This window comes from Rissa tridactyla, chromosome 8 (assembly GCF_028500815.1).
Source record: "Rissa tridactyla isolate bRisTri1 chromosome 8, bRisTri1.patW.cur.20221130, whole genome shotgun sequence".
Lineage (NCBI taxonomy): Eukaryota > Metazoa > Chordata > Aves > Charadriiformes > Laridae > Rissa > Rissa tridactyla.
Window position 1 is genome coordinate 5,064,990 of NC_071473.1, and position 22,941 is coordinate 5,087,930.

The window sequence follows — 22,941 nt, forward strand, 5'->3', positions numbered from 1 at the left end:
CTTGTGATGTCAACCAGAGGAGCATTGATAGGAAGAGGAAGAAGAGGAGGAAGGCATTTTGGATATATAGGTCAGCCGTAGGCTATGGCTTTGAAGCTCCAATATTCCTCATAGCCATTAAAAGTATCTGCTGTTACAGGATGTTTTGTGCAAAGTATTGCAGGTAAAATCTCATTTGCTTATGTGATGCGTATTCCAGCATGGCGTTCCTATAGCTTGGCTCAAACTTTGAGCCAGACTGACCTTGTAAGAAGGCAGCAGGCATTTGTTCATTGCCCTTGTCCTCTGCCAGGAGCTGCTCTGGTAAGTGCAGGTAGTTACGAGTTCTTGCAAACCATCTCTCAAAAGTTCCTCTTAGTGTCAGAAATGACTCCTGAAGAGTTCTCTGTACACCTGGAATATTCTTAGCCCTCAGAAAACCAGCCTGTTGAATATTGACTTGCATATTGCCAGCTCTCTGCATGCATCTGCTTCGCTCAGACCCAGCTACTAACTGCTGTGCGGTTCTGCATCCTACTGCTTTCATTGAATATAGTGCTTTGAGGTGACTTTCCACTGTCGATCAAATGAGGATATGCAGATGAGCATAAGCAGTTTGCATGATGTCGTATGGAACAACACAAAATTTAGTGGCTGTGATCTTGGGATTCTGCCCCCCAATTTCTGAAGAAAACAGCAAGATTAAGTAGGGAGTATTTAACAGCTTCTCTCCTTTAAACCTTAATAATGTTTTGTCGGATCGAAAAAAGGTGCTTTAGCCAGGAGATTTAATCCATTTCACTTTTCAAAGGTTTGCTCCAAACACAGGAACTGTTAAAATTTGTGGAGTCAGAAGGGCAGGGAGAAGACAAAAGGCAAAACATCTTTTATAATAGGAAGCTCATGGAAACTTAAGTTATAGGCATGCTACATACCCCTCTGTAGTATACTGGGTGCATGCACACGTGTAACTAGTGTGTGTATGATACGTGTATTTCGGAATGAGGTCAAGAAGCTGCTCATAATAAATGAAGATAAAATGTTTTGGGAGATTGGTTCCTCTAAATTAGCAGCTAAAACCATTTTTGGTATCTAGATTCCACAGGGATACTAGGACGCTTTTTCCTTCATGTGAACATCTCATCTTTCCTGGCTTGAATTCACCTGCTGAGGTAGGATGATACTCTATCACAGAGGCGAGCGTACAGCACCGACGTGGGACATATTTGGCTCCTAGTTCTGAATGGTTTGCAGCACAGTATTGTGTACTTGCCATGTTGTGATTGCAGGCAAATCAGTCCCTTTAAACATTAAAATACGAGATCTCCATGGGGCCAACAGGCTTCTTGGAGACTTGAGAGCACTGCCCACAGAAACACTTACCAGTTGGCTGCTGGTTTAAAAGAAAAAGAAGTACTTAAAGAATAGAATCTCAAGTAGTAGGAGAAGAAAATACCATTTATCTTAAATACTGAATGTGGGAGGGAGGCATAATGCTTAACTGTTTTTAATAGTTTTAAATTTGTATTAAAAGATTGGGTATCTGACCCTGCATTTTTGGCAACAAAAAGAAGTTTGGGGTTCCACTCCCTCCCTGCTACCCTGCAAGTAAGCACCTGCGATTCTCAGTGATTTCAGTGAAAGCTGGCTTTTAACTAGCCTTTTAACCATTTAACTAGCCTTTTATTTTTATTTATATAGATAAATAAATAAAAACTAAGTAGACTTGTTTTGTGACTTCTAGAGTTGATAAGGCTATGATCACCTTGACAGAGACTGAAAGGATAAGGGAAAAGCGTGAATAGCTTTTAATGTCTGCTCGCTAGTTTCTGGCGAAAACTCAAATCTGTAAGTCGATCGATGCCTCAGATGAGTCTGGTCGTGTGTTGTGGCATTTTTTTTAATTTATTTTTTGTTTCCTTATTGAGATTAGTAAGATTTTTCTTACTCATATCAGTAAACTTTAATATCTTATCAGTTCAGAAGTTCTGATTTGTGATGCAGTTTCCAGGTGCCAGGAAAACAGGAAGAATGTAATCAGAAGTTGTTTTGTGCTAATATATCAGATAGAAGAACAAGTGGAGAGCTGGCTTGAAGTCTAGAAAACCTCTTCTTGTGAACTTGAGACTATTATCTGGAACTGGTTTAATGATTAACACTTGAGGTGAGAAATTAGGGAGTATGAATTAGCTTAGGATGTTGACTTAGAATACCGTCTAAAAGAATGACCAATTTAGTCTCCTTTGTTACAGAAGGTAGACAAAATGTAGGTGACTTGCATAGAATATGAGTGCATGTTGATTTTTGGGTTGATAACAAGCCAAGATTGAGTCACAGAAATTCAGAGGAGTTAAATTTCAATACAGGTAAAAAACTGACCTGAATTCTGTGTTGCAGTACGTTTTGTTGAACGCAGACACCGTTCCAAGGAAGGCGATACCAAAAACATGACTCACAAATACGTCATATCTGATGGAAGGCTGGCGTATGATATGGTGAAGTATTCCTTTTTTACAGCTGAGCAACGTTAGTTCTGCTCACCTGGGTCTTTCGAAAACTGAACAGAAAAGTTTCTAGATGTGGCACACTTCCCCTCTTTTTTACATATTGTTGTTACGTTCCCAGCATCCTTGGTCCCTTCACACTTTCATGAGGACGTCAGTGGATATATTTGGCAAAGTAAAGCACTTGGGCTTAAACAAAACACTTTACTTGGCTCCCAGATGGAGAGTTTGAAGACCTCTTACTGCCTAAATTTAAATTTTCACCCCTGAGCTGTTGTCTTTCGAAACTTACTGCCACTTGTAGCAGTAGATAAAATTGTTCTCGGTCCTGTGTGATCTTCTGTGATGCCTCATTGTTTCTCCAGCTGATAGCTTTATTTTTAAATGAAAAATGAGATATCGTTTGACTTTCTCTCTCTTGTGTTGCAACTGTTCAGAATTTTGTATATGAAGGGGTACGAGGAGCTCTGACTTTAAAATAATGGTAGCCTGTTGTCAGCATAGAAGGTATAAAAGCAAAGAAAAATGTTACATTCCAAGAGGATTCTTCATTCTTAAATTACTTTACCTGTGATCCACTAGTAGTTATTTTGAGTTTCTGAAATGGGGAAACTAGATTGATCAAATTGACACTACGATTGTTGTAAATTTGTTCTGATTCTTCCCTGTGAAAGAAAAAAGTATAATTCTACTGAGTGTATATTTCATTTTTCCAGTTCAATCAATTCTGCTTGTTTATTCAGATAAAACGGAATTAAAATACACTGATTTCACCCCCACCACCTCCCGAGGTGAGTGTTAAAACCAGATACTGGAAGGTAGAAGTAGCAGCCATTCAGAGGAGCCTCCTAAAAGAGATATTCATCGTGAGGAATGTAGAGCATCACGGCAGAGTTGGCAGAGTGTTAATCTGAAACATCTAGTTATTGGTTCTAGGTTAGTAGTTCCCAAACGATTTATGAATTTGAGGCCCGTTTCTGTTAGTTTTGTGACCCCAAATGCTAATGCAAATGATGAAATTCGTTACACGTGCATTTGTATGCTTTACTCTTGTAGAGATTTTCTTTTTTATTGAGTTTGCTGGTCAAGTGGCTCAGTTTGGGATAAAGCTTCACAGCAATTTAGTTAAAAAGAAAAAAACAAAACAAACATTGTAGCCTGTTGCTAACAATGAGGTAAAATTTGTGTTGCCCCCCCAAATCCTTTGAGGGGGAGAAAGTTTTATATGGACTTTCTCCTTTTGGTGTGGTGTAACTTCAAGTAGTGCTAATGCACTGCTTGCTTTGGAAGAATTTCTGTAAAACAGTCCCTTTGGGGGTTCCTCCCTTGGGGACCCCCATCCCAACCCCTGCCCAGCCCAGCAGTCGGCTCTGCCAGCGCGGTGGCTCACCAAAGCGACTCAATAGTGGATATTTTGTAATTTGCCAGAAGGAAGACATTCTTTTTCACCTCAAGAAGAGCAGAATAAGAAGGTTAGAGTACATTTCAAGGGAAAAATTCAAATTATACTAATTTGAAACAACTAAGTTACATACTTTACTAGTGGACCCTTTTCCTAGGATCCTGAAACTGAGCAGCCAGCCGTGTTTTGGCTTTCATGGGAAACTCCTGCCCGCCCTTTGTGTTGTAGTCAGGCCTGTGTGGCCGCCTTGTCACTGGTGCTTGAGGTAATTTGTCCAAAACCTATTGCAGTCTTTTTAATGACATTAAAAGCGTTGGCATATATACAACCGTATTGTTCACATAAGTATGCTGGAGAGAGGACATTTTCTCAAGAGTCCTTAATCAGGCACGGGACAATTACGGCTTTTACTCCGCCAGTGTTTCTGTTTAACACTCTGATTCTTTACACCAGAAATTCTTTCTGCTCTGAACAAGTGGTTTGTGTAAGGTGATCTCTTGTTGGTTTTGATCTTGACATCTATACTTCATCATCCAGGCACGTAAATCCAGAAAACTGAGAACAGTAAGGAATCCTCTGAGCACAACATTCTGATGGTAGATTGAAAGTATTAGTGCTCACAGAGGGTCCTATTTATTTAATATTCTGCCAGCCCTGTGCTGTTGTTTGGGGGTGAGGAGGGTTGTGGGATCTTTTAAAAAAATCTATGGAGAATAAGATTTGATTTTGTGTTTTGAGACCAATACTTTGGATTTTCAGCCGTTCTTGTTGAAAACTCTGCATAACTGCTAGTGCAATAGATAAAGGAGTAAATATTATACAACTCTATTTAATACTCTGTAGCTTAATTGTGATTTTTTTTTTTTTATTTTTCCCCTTCCCCACTGCCCATGGCTTAATGTTTTGTTACTGATCTCCACCACAGCTAAAATTCTTAACCGCTTTTGTGATCTCTTACTGAAGCAGTTTATTGAGTCCTCGGGGCACCAGGGTGAAAATTGTGGTGTTTGGACATTACAGAGGGTAATGCAAGCAGCACTTAGCCTCCTCCACAAACTGATTGTGGGCCAGATAGACAAAACAAATAAAATAATGAAGCACATAAGCAAGATGACAGCCAATAGACATCATGCAAAGTTATTTAAAGTAATTGTTCTTTGTTACGTAATAGGATAAGTAATGAACAATTAGACATAATCATTGGAAAAAGTGATTATGGAAGAGAAGGAGGAGGGAAAAAAAAAGGGCATAGAGGACTAAGGTTGTGAAGGATGGATGAGACGTGGTTAGGAAGAAACCTTACCAAGTTCCTCAGCCTCACCAAGGCCACTGGCCCACTAACGGGGGAGAGCATATGGCTTCACCTTCGTTAGCCTGATGAGTCCAACAGCAGAATTTCTGCGGCGTGGCGTGCGGCTTGGCTTATTTGTGACTTCAGAGTAATTTAGTGCCGTTTCTTGCAGGCCACCTAATGTGGTAATGATTTCCTTTGTTTAAAACAAGTTTCCACCATACTGAGACTTTTAAAATAATGCTGTTTATCTGGAAAGAAAAGGAATTTGGAAATAAAGTAAATGGTGGGTGCGCTTTTGAGGGAGAATGGTGATGTATTTCTGAGATGTCTGCTAGATGCAGATTGTAGTTTACTAGCTGGCTTAAGAATTTGTTAGTGCCCACTGATTTTTTTTTTCTTTTTATTATTTATTTATTCTATTTTATTAACTTCATGGCTTTTTTCCATATCTATGTACTAAACGCCAGCAATTTGCTATGATTAGTTTGCACTTACTTCTTCCTCGGTATAAGTTGAAGCAAAATGTAATTTCCCAGTGAGCTGATTTATTTAATTTCTTGGCTTTCTTTTGTTTAGGGTTATGTAAATATTTTTAGAACGGGCATATGAACGCTGACCAACCTTAAAAAGGGCACGTGAAAAAAAGAAATTGAGACGTGTAACCTGTGGAATAAACCACTGCAGAAAACCATTCCCCTGCACAAGTACCTCTGAGCTTTCAGTGCTGTCGTCTGTTGGAGCCTTCATTTGGATGGGTGATTTCTAATTATTTTAATGGCTTTGAATAGAAATCACTGAAGTCTTAGGAAAAAGACAGTTCAAACTTAACATATCAAATCTTACAGCACTAGTTTTGCATGTGTTTTAGTCAGTCACTGTAATCACGCCTGTTGGTTACTTATGTCTTTGAAAGGTATATTGTGAGTTACAAACAAGTCGAAGCAGCTAATGCTTTGTTGTCTTGCACAGTTTTCTTGCTGTGTCAGAAGCAATTGAATAACTCATACTGTCACTGGAAAAATTTCCCTGTTTCTTTCTCTTTTTTTATCCTTCAGATTCTAAGGTACAGATTTTACTTTTTGTGGACAGCTGAGAAGAACGAGTGCCTGACTTGGAAGCCTGCTTTAAAATGTCTTCTAGTTTATGAACTCACGTCTTTTTTTTTTTTTTTTTCCCTCCTCCCCAAATTCCCTTCTGTTTTGCAGCCATAGACCTTTTGTATGGGGGTATATACTGCTTTATGTGTCAAGATTACATATACGACAAAGACATGGAACAAATTGCCAAAGAAGAACAACGAAAAGCTTGGAAATTACAAGGTTTGGTTTTCCTGCCTGAATTTCTTGTTTCTGTTTTTAATCATACCTGTCCCTCCCATTTGTCAATGGCAAAAATCAGTAAGGGGAAGAAAGAGCTCTCTAGACGTAGTAGTGCAGGCTTTGGGAGAGAGAGATATCTAGCTATTAACAGTCCAGAAGTTAGACTGTTAGTTTAACGTGTGCGCCACACCTAATTGTAGCAGAAATATTTTATTTCTAATTGCAAAAACCAGAGAAATATCTAACATTAATCCTGAAAAACTTGCATAATATCAGTGTCAGATCTGTATTAGGTAGAAAATGTAACAGTCTGCTCCTTTAGGCTAATTTAGGCAATATAGGTGATAAATCTGTTCCCCTCACATGAAATGCCACCCTTGTGTGTGATTTTTTTTTTAAATATTTTTTTTAATAGAACGTGCCAGCTTACTTACACACCTGTGCTTTCATGGTACACGCACAGTATCTATGTAGAAATATTTACACACAAATATATGTACACACATTTGTTTTATTCAGTTTGCTTTCCCTAATTTTTTCTTTTTTAGCCTTCACCCCAACAGTGGTTTCTCACTACCAGTGTACAATGACAGGTAAGAGGCGTGGGCTGGCGACGCACTTCACTAACAAGCGTCCCTTTGCTGATTATCCTGCCATTTTAGACATGAATCACAGTTAAGAATGCCAGTTTTATCGTGCAAATTGTTTTCCTCTTGCTTGGATATGTTCCAATGATTGAATAATTACAGCAGACTTGATTTCATCTGCCCTTTCCTTGATAGAACTACTCCAAAACAAACCTTTTCTCCTTTTTTTTTTGGAAAGGAAAGGAAGTAGCATTTACCTTTAACTGAGTAGTTTTTAAGCATCAGTTATAAAAGCTTGTCATCTTCCATTTCCAGTGGCCTCTAGGGGGTATGTTTTCTTAAAGTGGGAAAGTCTGTATTTGAAGACAGATGACTTCTGTCTAGTAATGTCTCTTACTGAATCCATGGCATCCTGTTTCAATGTGACAGCCTTAGTCAGGGCCGATATGACTTCAAACCATTCTTAACCTCATTTCCAATTTTAAAAATAGCAGCAAACATCGCATTAACTAGAGCTTTTCTGATGGTGTTTCAAAAGTGTAGCTGCTTTTACTTAGTTCCTGCTACAGATCCCATTCTACTTTCTGCTTCTTCCCTATTTTGAGGGAGTTGAGTCAGAGGAAAGGACAGTGAGATTGCCAGCGAGTCCTAGAACAGGAAAATACAGCTTAAAATGCTTTTGCACAAAGCACCAGTTTTCAAAGCAAGGCAAAATGGAAACATGTGTTTAAACCATTCATTTAGCCTGTGCACCTCTTCTGAAAACTCCTTCAAACCCTTCTAAATTTTGTTGTTTTGGGCACGAAATTAATCAACTACAACAACAGAACACTCCTTCGTGATGCTACAGAGGAGGAAGCCCCCCGCAGTTCCTTATCTCTGAATATGTAAATTCCAAGAGCAATTTCTTAATTATGTTGCCCGTAGCAAATTATGTATCTGTGCCTTCTGGACTGGGATGCAGCCGGTTTGTCCAGTGGACATCAGGCTGCTATAGCTTATATTCTAGGCTAATTACAGCTACAAGGTTGTTCATCTTGTCATCTTGGACTACGGAGTTGTGCGGTGAAGGGAAGAATCACTGAGAGTAACTGCCAGGCAGAAAACCTTCCATGTACTGGTTAACTGACTAATGAAAGGCGCATTAAAAATAAAGAAATAAATACATATGTGAATGCATGTTTATGTGAATATGTACACTGCATCTTCTGTCCCTGGAGAAAAAATCTGTACTAACCAATGAAGATATAAAATGAAGAAATAGACAACAATACCCTTTAAATTACTGGAGTATACGGTATAGACACTTTAAAGTCGTAACATAGGTTCTTTTGTTTTATGGCTTTTCATTGTGAAGCCATGTATGTTTCCTTGCAAATTTACCTAAGGAGTGAGATAGGGAGATACATGGGAGAAATAATGGAGAATGATGTCATCTTTTTCCTCCATTGCTCCAATCCATCCCTTCCTTCTCATAGTGACTCACTTTATCTGAAAGATTATAAAGGGGGAGGAAACCCTTCTTCCTCTAAACTGAACGTCAAGATTAGTACAAACCTCAGACTCGGTGTCTTGGTTTTACATTTCTACCACAGAGTGAGTTTACCTCAGACAGTGCTGCCAACTTAAAGAATTTGAGAAGTGAATCCAGTCTGCAAAAACTGAGAGTGGCTTAAAAATTGACTTGTCAAAGTTGTGTATTTTCAAACTTCTATCCACAGTCCTTGAAGGGTATTAGTATATACTTTAATAGATGCTCACATGATAACATGATGCCTGGAGAAAAAACTTTAAGAAAAACCCCAAATACAATGAGATTCATTTCATACTCTTGTAATGTTAACTCTTAGTGTGCTGAGTTCCCATGTCCAGCTGTAGTTCAGGGTTATACGATATAACTCTGAACAAGTTGCACCACTACCATTTTTTTCCTCTGCTATTGAATATCCTTTAATAACGAAGGAGGCGAGAATACATGGAGCCCTTCATTCTAATTAATGTTTGGATCTTTGGGAGGGGAAAAAGGGAGATTTGCTGAAGTGTAGCAAAGTAAACCATCTATATTAATGATTACTTGCAAAATTGTGACTTTTATAAACTAGAGCCTTCATCACCTTTTTCTTCACTCATCCATGTGTCCCTGATAAAGTCTCTGAAAAATGACAATTTGTTTATTTTACATAATAAAATTAATTCTTGGATGGAGATTTCACGTGCTGACTTGAATCTCTGGCTATTTTATAGCATCATTTTTAAAATGATGAATTTCCACTCCTATAAAGCTACTTTCCTTTAATTGTAAATGGTAACCTGTGCATGGTTTGCAAGTCTCTGTTTAAGGTAGTTTATATTGGCGTTTTTGGCATGTTTGTGGGTGTTACTAAACCTTTTATTAAACAGTGTTCGTTCTTTGGGGGTTTTTTTGTTGTTGTTGTTGTCTTTTTGTTGTTTTTGCTTTTGTGGGTTTTTGTTTTTTTGTTGTTGTTTGGTTTTGTGTTTTAAATTTTAAACACTGAACCGTTCTTAATAAATGGTTCTGTCTTTTTTCCAAATTTTCCAGAGTAATAAAACCTCAATATTCTTGTTAAATTCTGTAGCTGGAACAGAACACTTTTAATTTCTGTCTCTGACTTGACTTGTGCTCTTTCTAATGAAAGGCTTCTGTAAAAGTTTTCTGTCTGTTTTGCTCTGTGTTTGTTGTGGCAGCAACTGTACGTGGTTTTCTGTTTGGTTTCATTTCTTTTTGATTGAACAATATTTGATTCACCCAGAATTCTGCGGAGTAATCCAGTCTGTCATGTTTAACTTTACTTGAAGAGTTGCTCTTGTGAAATGCTTTGGTTCGCATCCTCTATGAGCATTTAAGCTATATAATTATATATATAAATATATAAATATATATTAATAGTCCCACTGATGTGTGTGGAACTATTGCATGCCTAAAGCTGAGCGCACATGTGTTTCCAGGTGTGAATTTTGTTATATTTGATTTAAAGCAGGATTTAAACGTATCCAAGGTTGGTTTTTTAAATTTTATTATGAGATTTCATCCCGTTGTCAGATTATATGGGCTGTGTTTGGCCATGTTTAAACTATGGTGAACCCAAATGCAAGAGTTCAAGTTTACAGCTGGCCAGTGCAATACCTGCTACGAACACGGTGTTGAAAATTACTTTGAGCTTTTTTTACAAACCAATTTATATAAATTCCGAAGGGAGTATTACAAATATGAAAAGGGTTGCTGAAGACATCTAATATAAAACTTGTTGCAAGCCAATGTTCTGTCATATGTGAACTGTCCATATGTGCGTCTCTGAAGTTGCTTCATTCATTTGCCTATGCGTGCGGTATAGTGTATTCAAAGCATTGCAGCTGTTTTATCTCATCAATCTGTTACCCAGTAATTAGTTTCCTTTTCTGTTTTCCTGGGTGTGTAGCTTGATGCTGAACCTTGGATAAAGGAAAGGGACTGTATGATTCTGGTATTCTTTCTTATGCTTCTTGCATATAATCTGTTGCTGAATCAAATAAAGTATGTGATGGGTGCATCCATGTAAATAAGAATTTTCTAGTCCTCAAGAATCTGAAAATGAGACCTTTTATTACTAGAACCTGAGGGTCAGTAGTAACTATGAATTGAACGTTTTTGGGTGGGTAGCTTCTGACAAGCATAGCTATTTCTGAAAATGGAGATCAAAGAGCTATTAAAATTTAATGTATATTATGCAGAATGTGTAAGCCTCTAGCTGTATTTTCTACTCTCCTTCTTTTCATATGTATGATTTATAATTTATTTTCTGTAGCGCAGCACTGTTTCTGCTCCATGCATTCTGAAAAATAACTCTTAATTGACTTTAATCCTCAGTTTTAGAATAGATTGCTTGTCATCTTATTATTCTTTATTTTTTTCAATGCCAAGATGCTTTTGTGACTTGCTATAATTGACCTTGCATAGTAATTTCTCTGTGCAACGTAGAATGCTGCAGCAGTACTTGGCTGGTCAGCGCAGGAGTCTTCGCTGTTGTGTTTTTCGTGTATTGGATTTACACTGAACACAACTCTCTGCTTACTTCAGATCTGTTCTCTGTACTGCTTACCTCTCTTCTACTGCTTTTTTCCTTTGAACAAAAGAAATGTCTTGGAAATACAGTGTTGATGTTCAAAGAGAATAATGACAGATTTTAGCTGCAGCTCACGAGAAAGGGTAGTAAAGTATTTGGACAGTTTTGGTTGGTTGGCGGGGGGAGGGTTATGTTTAAACCTACTACTAATTGCATTTTTAGGTAATATTAGATACATCAGTAAAGTGAATGTTTAGAACTTGCTAATATCCAGTCCTACGTGAATGGTTATAAGGAGAGGTCATGCTCTGTAATGGCGTATCCTAAGACACACAGTAACTGTTTAGTATATTGAATTACTAAATTCTGTTCATCTGTAAAGATTAAGCCTGTATCTGTCCATTAAGTTGGATCAGCTTTGATTTATTTAATAACTTGTCAATGGGTGACAATAGGTGATGAGATTTCTTGGTTATCCTGTATCTTCTCCTAAAATCATATAGCGGGTCTGTCATTTGACCTCCTCTGAGCACAAAGAAATGCAGTTTTTGAGTAATAGTGGATTTATTCTTGTGCCGCAGTTTCTTTCTAACTGAAAGGAGGATTATAATCCAATAATGGCAAATTTAATTGGATAGATATTCTTTATATATAAAGGGCTTTGCTTCTTTTAGTTCTTATTTGTTAGAAGATTGGTTAATATCTTTCTGAATGGTATTTTTGGGGAGGAGGGGTAAAAAGAAATCAGTCTCTTGTAGTTGTACGTAGATTGAAGGAATCCAACTTAATGGACAGCATGTTGAAAGTTTTTACTTGAACAGAGTTTTTAATCCTTTTACTAAACAACTTCCTGAAACTTTCTTTTCGTCTGCTTAGGCATTGGAGAGAAGTATTCAACATGGGAGCCAACCAAACGAGAGTTAGAATTGCTACGACACAACCCCAAGCGGAGAAAAATAACCACAAACTGCACCATAGGTGAGTTCTAGAAATCCTTTCTGAAGCTGATTCTCAGCCACTTGTATGTTGAAAATTCTGCGGTGGTTTTCCATAAATATTCTTACCCTGAGGTAATTGTAGTCGATTTCCTTAACCATTAGGATAACAAAATAAATCTATTTTACGTTACCTTTTTCTCACTGTAGAATGATATCTGCTCTGTCACTTCAGGTACTGATGATGATTCAGAAAACAGAACGTTTTTCCACAATATGCATTTAAAGACTTTAGCAGAAATCAGTGATGTTATCTCAACTCGGTCTTCATCAGAGATCCCGTGCAGGTGTTTGAAGGGAAATCCTGTAGTTCAGATGCATCCTTAACTATGGCACTCTATTGGTAAATCTGTTTTTAGCACACAGCATAAGCACAGTGATGTCTTTCTCTTTCATGTTCTGAACTCTAAATAGGGTCTCTTCAATTTCATATTGACTCTGAAAAGATGTAATTTGTTCTCCAGTGTGTGTCAAATAGCAGTCTTGAAATGCATATCAAATGTTTAATGTTTAGAGTTCAGTAGTCTGGAGCAAAGAAGTCTCTGAAATGTGAGCGTATCTACTTAGAGCTGGAGAGTATTTGGGTAAGGGTGATGGAAATGAACAACGTTTTCCTATTTTTTTTTGTGTGCCGTCTTTAGGTTGGGAGAGTAGGGGGTTAAAAACTAGCTTCCTGACAAGTTCTAAGGAAGATTATTGGGCATTTTCATATACTTTTAAATGCACAGTAATATTTTAATGGTGAAGGTACAATATTGGAGATATAGCTAGAGACACTGGAAGTAGGAAACTGAAAAGTTTTTTTCTGATTATAAAGCTACTTACTGTTTTATTGAGAGTGTGTCATGCTTTTTAGCACATATTTGCTTTTGTCAGAATACACTGAACATAACTTTCTAATGTCACGTTTCTAATACAGTAAATCGCATTTTAATCCAAAGTACGTGTATATTTGGAAAAATGGGACTGAGAAGCACAGAGTAAATTGTAGTAAGTTGAAAATGCCTATAGAATGGTAATTCTAAAGAAGAGACCTATGCATTTGCAATAGTGGAACAGGAAAGAGTTGGAAAAACATCTGGACTTTGGAATCTTCAAGCAGCCTAGGAAAAAATAACTAGGCAAAGATTGCTTGCATCATGTTCACACTGGGATCTTGTGTCTTATGAAACTCCAGTATATTTTGTAAAGACTGTTACAAATTACTTAATAGAACTTGCAGGGCAAAAAAAAAAGTTTGGTGGAATTTTAAAGATGAATGTGACCTTTCTGAAGAATGGAAGCGCATTTCTGTGTTTCTCTTTCCAGTTTGCAGGAATGCTATGCCTGCTCTTAAAGGATTTTAAATTTTTCAGTCTGTTTAAAAAAGACATGTCTGGTTGCATGAAATCTCATACAACGCTGCATGGGCTGGGGAGCGCTCAGGAAACACAGGGGATGAGGGAAATGACTGATCTCTTTACTTCTGCAGGCGTGCTTTTAATAATTTCTCCTACTGAGCCCTGGAGCTGTCTGTGTGCTGAGATTTAGAAAGAGGAAAAAAAAAAAATCAAAGCACCCAGGAGACATAATGCAGTTTTGGGCTACAGTTAAAAGCAAAAGACTAGCTTTCTTTCACAAAAATACATTGGGGGTTTAGCTGAAGGAAGAAAAGACCTGCCATTGTCCTTGAGCCTTTTCTCTCCATCTAACCTGCTGCTAAATATATATCTGCTTCAGAGGCCTTTTCCCTTCACTTTCCTCACGTTGACTTGTCTGTTTGCAGTTTCAGATCAGTGAAGAGCCTATATGCAGACTGAAATGCTGCAATTATCTGGACATTCCTATTTCTCCCTTTTTCTAATACTCAATTCTTTTGACATCAAGTTTTTATCAGTCCCATAGCAGATACTAGTGAATCCAGTTTATCTTCTGAGGTAGGTAAATGGCTCAGAGAAGAGGCATAATGTCCAGTTTTATTGGTTCTGAAAACGAAGATGGTGTTGATAACCATCTATAATAAGCATTGCACATCTGTTGATCAGTTCTGTTTACAGAAGAGTCTGTTAAAGCATAACCAGCTGCCTTTTATGTATAAAAAGGTCTCTGCAAAGCTGTTTTAGGAGGAGGGCAAGGGGTGTTTGCTGCTTTCTGTCTTACCTCCAGAGATGCGCTGATGTCAGCTGGGAGATGGCGTGTTTAACTGCTCTGCAGTGACTTTCTGAAAGAGTTATTGTGCCAGTGCCTGTTTCAGCGTTTGTGCAAGTGTATTAGTATTATAACAAAAGTAGGTGGGACAATACTCTGACACCTGGACAGGCAGGGCCTTGAAAGGATACGCTTCACTTGTATGTGAAGGGCTTGCATATGATATTGAGCACTAATGATAAAATACACTAAACTCGATGTTATTCACATCTAGAACACATGTAAGTGGTAAAATAGGTTTTGTTGTAGTTTCCTGTTACATCTATATGATTTGCATGACACTCATTTAGATGAATGTTTTACTCTATGGCATAACCTTCTTTGTACAAAAAAGGGAATTTTTTTTTATTTATTCCAGATTTGTAGCAATCTCATGATGCTTCTCAAACAGCTGGATGTGTCTGCTACTTTTTGAGCTGTTTGAACTTTGATACAGCTGCGGGATCCTTTGTCTTTCATTGACACCATAAATTAAATCTGAAGAATACTCAGTCGTGAAATGAATATGTTCTAACGGAGGACGGAACTGGTAGTTCATTAGAAGAAATACTGTGCAAAACTAGCTTTGATTTAGCGAATGAAATGATGTTTTCACTTACGCGACAATTTTAAACCCGCTGAAGAAGGAACGACTTGTTCACATCCTTAAAAAGGAAAAAAACACCACCAAAAACAAACCCCCAAAAACCTCAGCAAAAACCCAACTTAACAAAAGCCCATACGTTTTGCTTCGTTCTCTTTTAAAACGGTGTATGTTTCCATCTCGGAGATATTTTTCCAGCTAGTATGAAGATAGATTAGGTAACTTTGCTTGAATCACTATTTTGCCATTAAGCAAATCGCTCTTCAAATGAAAACTTGCGTCAGGCACTGCTACAGGCTATGGAAACTGTGCTGATGCCTGCCTTTTGGGGTATAAACGAAGGGCTGTTCCCATGTTGCGCATAAGCATCTTCCGAGTGACGTGGAACACACTGTGAACCAAGTGGAAACATTGAGCTGTCTCTATGCAAGATGCCATGATGAAAAATCCGTGCGTAGTGTGGGTTTTATGTAGGGCACTTCATATTCCGATGTCCTGTCAGGCTTGAAACGTTGATGGTGTTTCTGTATTTCAAGACATTCAAGAAGAGTCCAGTTCTGTGCTCCCCAGTTCAAGAAGGACAGGGAACTGCTGGAGAGGGTACAGCAAAGGGCTACCAAGATGATGAGGGGACTGGAACACCTGTCTTAGGAAGAAAGGCTGAGGGATTTGGGTCTTTTCCGTCTGGAAAAAAGACTGAGGGGGGAATCTTATTGATGCTTATAAATACTTCAAGGGTGGGTGTCAGGAGGATGGGGCCAGGCTCTTCTCAGTGGTGCCCAGTGACAGGACAAGAGGTTAATGGGCACAAACTTGAGCATAGGAAGTTCCATCTAAACATGAGGAGGAACCTCTTTGCTTTGAGGGTGGTAGAGCCCTGGCACAGGCTGCCCAGGGAGGTGGTGGAGTCTCCATCTCTGGAGACATTCAAACCCCCCCTGGACGCGTTCCTGTGCAGCCTGCTCCAGGTGACCCTGCTCTGGCAGGGGGTTGGACTAGATGATCTCCAGAGGTCCCTTTCAACCCCGGCCATTCTGTGACTTTGTGTACTCAGAGTAATTAAATTAATATGTGCTTTGGTAGCAGTATCAGCTCAAGACACCCTCAGACGTTGTTGTGCCCCAGCTGCCCCAGCATGCTGCCTCTTTTGTTGTGCTGGTACAGTTGTTTCCAGGTGAACTAGATCAGGCTGAAGAGGTGGCATGTTGTGGGGAATGCAGGGGGTGAGCGGAAAGCAGACATTTCCTAAGTTATTGTTACGTTGTTCTCAGCAGCAGCACTGAATCGTGGCCTCGGCTATTCAATTCGTAGAATATTTCCATTCATAGAAATGCTCATCTTGATTTTTGGGTTGAAGCTGGTGTTTCAAGCATCCTATAAACACTAAAGCTTTTATATGGAAAATTAGATACTTAACAATTATTAAAATAGATTCTAACAGCGTAAAACATAAATCTAATTTTTCAGTCTCTTCTTGTCTGTGAAGAGGCTGCCTGCAGCAAGGGAGGGTAGTGACCAAGCTCCAAGTTCACAAGCAATTTTTTTTATTACAGAGTTGGACGAGAAGTGGCAGTGATACAGTATCTTTCAGGAACTGTTCTTTAAAGCTCATCTTGCTTTGCTACCACTAATGCCCCCAGCAGATCAGTTCTCCCGAGGACATGAAGTATTGGCTTGGGATCAGCTGGTCTCCCATTAGCATATGAAGTGACTTTGTGGCTGAAGATTGGTATATTAACAATGGGAAGAATTAGAGTCCCAAGGCACGTGAGTAATTAGCGGGAGCCACGTGGGATTCCCGTTTTCAGGGTTGCAGAAAGGCAGAGGGGGGTTGCCTTTATTGGAGAATGAGCAAATCCCTTTTGGAAAGAATGATGATGAATGGGGCAGGTGCAAAACCAGGAGCTAGATGGGAGTCGCGGGTGGGTTTTGCAGCTGCGCGAGGCTGAGCAGCGGGATGTGAGGGAGCAGCACGAGTGGAATAAACACTGCAGCAGAGCTCCTCTGTAAAGGTGGCAAGGGAAGAGGAACAGTGGCCTGGAAATATTTCTGGTTCTCCAGACGAGTTACCAGGAGCACCAACACTGCTGTAGAAGCAGCAGCACCTTGAAGGTGTTGAAGACTACGTTAGAACTTGGGAGTTTTTTTGGGATGTACCAGCTTTCCGGTGTACTTCTTCTAGTTGAATGCTACTTAAGGTGGGTCAAATGGAAAAGTGGAATGAAAAATCTAGTTTGGTACAGCACCAAATTTTTAGCTGTAACTAAAATTTTAAAGTTATTGATTTGTAAGCAGTAATACTTTTATATTTCAAATCATGACCACACAATGCACCTTGACTAGAAGTCGTCTTGATTCTTGAATTTGTTTTTAGGCTGCTGTGTGATGAAGAAAAGGAAAAACCACCTTTAAGACTACTCAGGAATGTTTCCTCTGTGACTATTTTTTTCATCTGGCTTCATAATTAGAATGGCTATCTGTTTGGAAATCTGTTTCCTAAAAGACTGGATTAGTAAAATAAAAAAAAAACGCTATCCTTCTGTCAGGGAGATCCTTGTCATGAGCTCTGACCATTGGACTGAGTTGTGTAATATTTTTCCTAGGTCTAAAATTGATAAACCTAATAGGAAAAATAAATTTAAAAAACTTTTCCTCTCAAAGCTCCCACAGAATTTTAAGGAAAATAAGAGGGGTGTGAATCTTTTAAGAATTTTAAAACATAAGCTGTGATTTACTTGCTGAGGTTTGCAGAGATTCGGTTTTAGAAAGCCTTGCTAGACTTCCTAAGTTTACCTCTTTAGCAATATAAAATATAAAGCTTTCCTCTGCAAAAGACGTTTTGAAAAGAAATTCCAGATTTGATATTTCAGTAGCCTTTTTGTGTATTGATTGTTGTCTGAGAGCGTGTCACCTAATTTTCCAAAGCTAGTGCCAGAAAGCAATTTGCGTCACCGCTGTAATGTCACTTTGTATGGTTTATCTTCACAGCAGTCATTGGTTGAGTTATTTACCATTTAATTACTCCTGGGTCAGCTTAGGGATGACCACAGTATCACTGAAGTCCCTGCAGTGTTTACCTGCTCGGAGAGAGCAAATTTTTGTTATGGAAACTTTTGTAATTCAAAAGTAAGTCATCTTACCTTCACATTTGAAGAGTTTAGGAACTAAGAGTACGTCTTCAGAATGCTTATGTGGTCCCAGGCTAGCTTCACGCAGGAAGGGAGGGGGTTTTTCTGCTCTTACTGTCTCAATATTTGATTGAATTTTAGGCCCTCTTTCAGAAAGGTCGTGAAGGACATAAGATGACTTTCAGTGTATGAGTTGTCCTGTTTGTGTGTTCATTTCATGTCATGGTTTTACAGGGGCGTACTCTTTAATGAACATTAAGAGAACCAAACCGTAAAAAGTATTTCTGATGAAAGCAGTAAGTCTTTTATGATCTTTCCCTCTCTCCTCCCTCTGTTTTGATGTTATGCTTTAAGCAGAAGAACTAGCAGTGCACTTCTCTCTAATACCTGCTAAGGGTGAAGACACATGCTACGACTGAGGCAGATGGCTTTCTTCCATCCAGGACAATCCTTTTTTTTTTTTCTTTTTTTTTTTTCCTCTCCACCCTTGTGTAGGCTTCTCCTTAATTCCAGCCACGTGTCCCCTCCCTTCTCCTGGGCATTCACTCTGGTGCTGTCAGGCTGGTCGCAGAGTCTGTTCCGTTCATTAACCTGGCAGAAGGCAGTGTGCTTTTTGGTGGTGGTGGTTTTGCAAGAGCAACATTCTCCTGTGTTACGGCACTCAACAGCTTGGCAAAGGCTCTGACATGGGCACGAAGCTGGTGTCAGGAGGGGACGGCCCAGGAATGGGGACGCGTGGCCGGCAGTAAGGGGGAACCGCCTTTTGCTGACAGCAAACCGCACTGCATCCGAGCTGGTGTTTCGTTTGTCTGCAGCAAAGGTTAACTGCTCTTGGATTGTCACCTTAGTAAGGCTTGAAATTAGAGTAAGCCAGGAAATCAATATTAAACAGAAAACAAACTTTGCAAGCTTTTTAGGATCCCATGTGAAGAAGACAAATTCTTTGAGAAGCTGGCATTGGTGATAATGTGGCCTACACTGTTGCATATTTAGCTTAATTTTTTTTTTTTAGTAAATATTGCATAATTACATGAATTCCTTTTTTGTCTTTTAAGGTTCTGAAATCATTCTGCTATTGTCTATTTATCAATTTACTACTTTTTTTTTTTTTTTAAATCGGTCAGTAGTAAGGCTGAAATCTAAATGAACTTTTTGGCTTATGCCATTTACTGTTCCTGCTGTAGTGTTTATGGATGACCTTAAAGTTTATGGCTCTTCCTTTTCAGCCTTTATACACAGACCCCCTCCCCAAGGAGGGGGGAGTGGGAGGGGAAGCTCTGTGGAAGTAACTAATATAAAATGTTTGTGTATCTTTCGCTTGATGATTTGAAGAATAGTTGAAACTTGCAGGGCATGTTTTTCAGCTTGTAAAGATTAATGAAAGAAGGATGCAGATTCCCTTTACAAAGAACTCTTTTTCCCCAAGGGTTTAGTCCTGCTTTCAAGTCCATGCTGTAACAAGTTGAAGTATAAACCAGTTAACATCTTTTCTCCAGGGAGTATCAGGCAATAGTAGTGGGATAGCTTGGAATATGAAACTATATACTCAAGGAAATCATAGGCTCATAGAGCCATAGAAATCATGTCTAGTTTTGGCCCTTGTTAAGACTTCCAGTATTTTTTAGTTGATCTTCTTGCAGTAGTATATGGATTGTTGAAGAAACCACCAGACCTAACTTTTGTAGATTGGGAGTATTCTTAGCAGCTCTTAGAAATATGATACTTTAAGATTGTTTTTTGCAATATCTGTGTAGAGAATAAATCCCATGCCTTTGCTTCATTTCCAGTAAAAATTAACAAAATGTCGAAAACAATTTTGAGGAGAAGTTACCTTGAAGCTTGAGGCTGGTGGTAGGTTGGCATTGGAAACGGCATTTGCAGTGATGTGCTAAATGTGTTCTGGAAGAGGTTCTTTGGTTCATGGGTCTGCTTGAAGGTTTTAATTTGCATGGCTATATGTGGGAGCAGTTTAGTTTAAAACAGAATAGCAAGCTGAGTAGAAGCTTTGGGTATGTTTGCCCTCTGAGGAATAGTGGGTTTTCATACAGGTTTTAGAATTCTTTAAAAAAAATACATATAAAAAAATTTGAACGATTTGACTTTTTTTCCTTCCCTGTAAAGCTTGTTTTGCGTGTTTTATTCGTGGGGAAATAAGAGCAGAGATAGACACCAATGTGTAGGCATGTGAGTAGCTGCAATAAAATAAAATATTGCGGATGAAGAAATGTTGACATAAGCATCAAAGTTTGTAAAGCGGGGGTTCTAATCTCCAGGGACATTTACCTCAAATACAGCCCCTGCGGACTGTAGGAAGTTACAACTACTTGTATGTGAAATAAGCAGATTGCAGTCGGGCTTGAATTTTTCTGTTACCCTGTCTTGGAAAATTGCCATTCGTATTACTTTAGAAAAGACTTGACTTTTGTAACTTTAGGTGGCTCTCGGGGCTTTGAGACAAAGGGAGATACCCTGTGTGTGTTCACAGTGTGAAATTCCTTAGGAGACAGGGTTCTTAATCCAGGGCTTGGATCGTGTTCCAAACTTTTAACTCAAATCTGATTTTCCTCCTCTGGACTTTTTGAAGTGGATCCATGGTTGTTACTGATCCATGCACATCACTTTTAGTTTACAGACAGTGCTTCAGTTTGACTTTTCTAAAATTGCATTCTGCACTTCTTCAGGTGAACCTTCATCATTTGGATCCAGCTAGGGAGCCGCACAAAACACCCCTTCCCGCCCCCCACCCCCAGATGCTGATTCAACTTTCAAGTGTAAAATATTTGCTGACTCAGTTATTTGTCCTACCTGTCTCTTGCTAATGGCAGTTAATTTCTTCCCTGTGCTATGCTTTCTTCACCAAGTCATTATAACTTCAATATGCAGTCAAAACACTAGGCTTTTAGCATGAAAAATGCAGTAAATGTTAGTCACTTGTCATCGTCTGCTTGAACAAGTTTTTATGGGAATGGGAAGTTTCTTATCAAGAAAAAAAACCCAACAGCAATATATAACCAGAATTTGATTCTGGCCCTCAGTGCAAGATACTCTTATTTAGAGAAAGTATTTTTTTTGTTTGTTTGTTTAAAATTAAAGAAAACTTATCAGGGTGTTTCTTTAAAGTAGTGTTAAACTGGCTTTAAAGAAAACCCAAAAAACCAGTGGATGCTTACAGAAAAACAGATGTGCTAAAAGTGCTTGGCTTTCTGTGTCTGTCGGAACACGCAGCAGACCTTCCCCTTCTTCGACAGCGAACCCTGAGGTCAGCAGGTTTGTCTGCTTTTTTCTTGACCACATTACACAAAGCTACAGACTGTTGCCGTTTTTGTCAATACCATGCAGTGAACCTCTAAAAACCAAAGCTTTTCCCGACACGGAGGGTATATTTTTGCTGTACGGTGGTGCAGTTAATGCAAAGATACTTTTATAGTCTCTAAATTAAGAGCCAGATAAGGAAGTTCAGAATTAGCCCGTGTAGCTCCACTGATTACAGTCTTAACATGCGTCTGTCATCTTGTTGTGGGCAGAGACGCACCCTTAGCGTGAGAAGGTTCTTTTCCTTACTATTAAACAACCCAAAGCAAAGAAACATTGAGTTACCACTGTATTTTAACCTGATTAACTCTGTGTCATTACAGAGAGCGTGGCATTTTCAACAAGGCCAGTAATCTCCATCTCAGTTTTGTTCTTTTGTGGATCGCGTTTGGATTATATTTACTCTGACCTTCCATTCTGCTCTTTCATATCTGCTTCTAGAATTGGGCTTTGTGTGGACAGGAGGTAGATACAGTATATGCGGAAACCAGGAATGTGCATAAACAGCATGTGGCATGGTTTGTGTGTTGTGGATGGTTGGAATAGCTCTGTGCCAATTCATCAACAATAATTTGTGCATATTAATATATTTGGATGCATTTAATTTCACTGGTGGTTAGCCTGCTCCTTAAGTTATTAATTTGTGAAATCTGTTTTGAGGGAGGGTAAAAACTTGTAGGCAGCATATGGTGTGATATTGGGGGGAAAGGACGGCTGCGGGTGTGAATTTTATTTTGTCAGCTTAGTGGGAGTACCTCTTGTTCTTTAAAGATGCCATCTGCACAGGATTCTCACTGTAAGTCTTATGCTTCTGTGCAGATCGCGCAAGATCTCACTGAGCTTTTAAGTTTGGCTGCTTTGGGGGAGGGCAAAGAGAATATTTTATTCTGTGCCACCTTTTGAAGTATTTTATTTTGCATGAGGGCTTTTTTTCTTTGCCATCAAGTTGCCATATAAAAACACCTTGAAGGGTCTACAACTTAACGAGCTTTTAAAGGCTGGTTTGTCATGATGCTCCATATTGATCATGCGGTCCTTTGACAAACACCGTTCCTGTTCTTTGCCTACTGCTGCTCTTTTTGGATGTTGGGTGTCTTCTAGCTGTTCTCCCTGACCTTTCTGCAATTATTAGATTAATTGTTATTTTCATGCTCCGGTCGGTAGGACTTTAATGTTGCAAACTTCGCTTTGTAGGGTGTGCGAGGCAGGGCAGCTCCTGTTTCGGTTCCGTGGCTGCTTTGGGACCTTCTCCATACCTTCATTCAACTTCTTTAAATTCATTCAGTTCCGTGTATCCGAGTGTACAACGAGCACCGCTGTTGTAAGGAGTCTGGCTTCCTTGTTAAACTAATGTGTTTTGTGCAATGTATGTACCCATATGCGGCGTTTCATGGCGTGTTTTGTGCTGAGCAGAAATTGGCACCTTTTTGTTTCTGTAGCCCTTGATGTGACATGTGCTTGCAGCACATCGTGTTCTGTCTTTCTCCTCCAGCCGATTGATCTTCGTGTGTTACAGGGGTCAGATAATCAAATCTATTACTAAGTATCGAAGCATTATGTGATTATTTCCCGTGCTGTATATGAAACGTG

At 39.0% G+C, this 22,941-nt stretch overlaps 1 protein-coding gene across 8 annotated transcripts in view; it reads left to right on the forward strand.

Moving 5' to 3' along the window:
• USP22 (ubiquitin specific peptidase 22) overlaps positions 1 to 22,941 on the forward strand; it is a 112,687-nt gene that overhangs the window by 48,060 nt on the left and 41,686 nt on the right. For 7 of the 8 annotated variants that reach the window (XM_054211125.1, XM_054211128.1, XM_054211129.1 and 4 more), the window contains 3 exons: positions 6,385 to 6,498; positions 7,047 to 7,091; positions 12,023 to 12,124. In XM_054211125.1, the coding sequence (XP_054067100.1) occupies positions 6,385 to 6,498; positions 7,047 to 7,091; positions 12,023 to 12,124 (261 nt within the window). The remainder of the gene's footprint in view (positions 1 to 6,384; positions 6,499 to 7,046; positions 7,092 to 12,022; positions 12,125 to 22,941) is intronic. The other variant, XM_054211126.1, reaches the window with a different exon arrangement.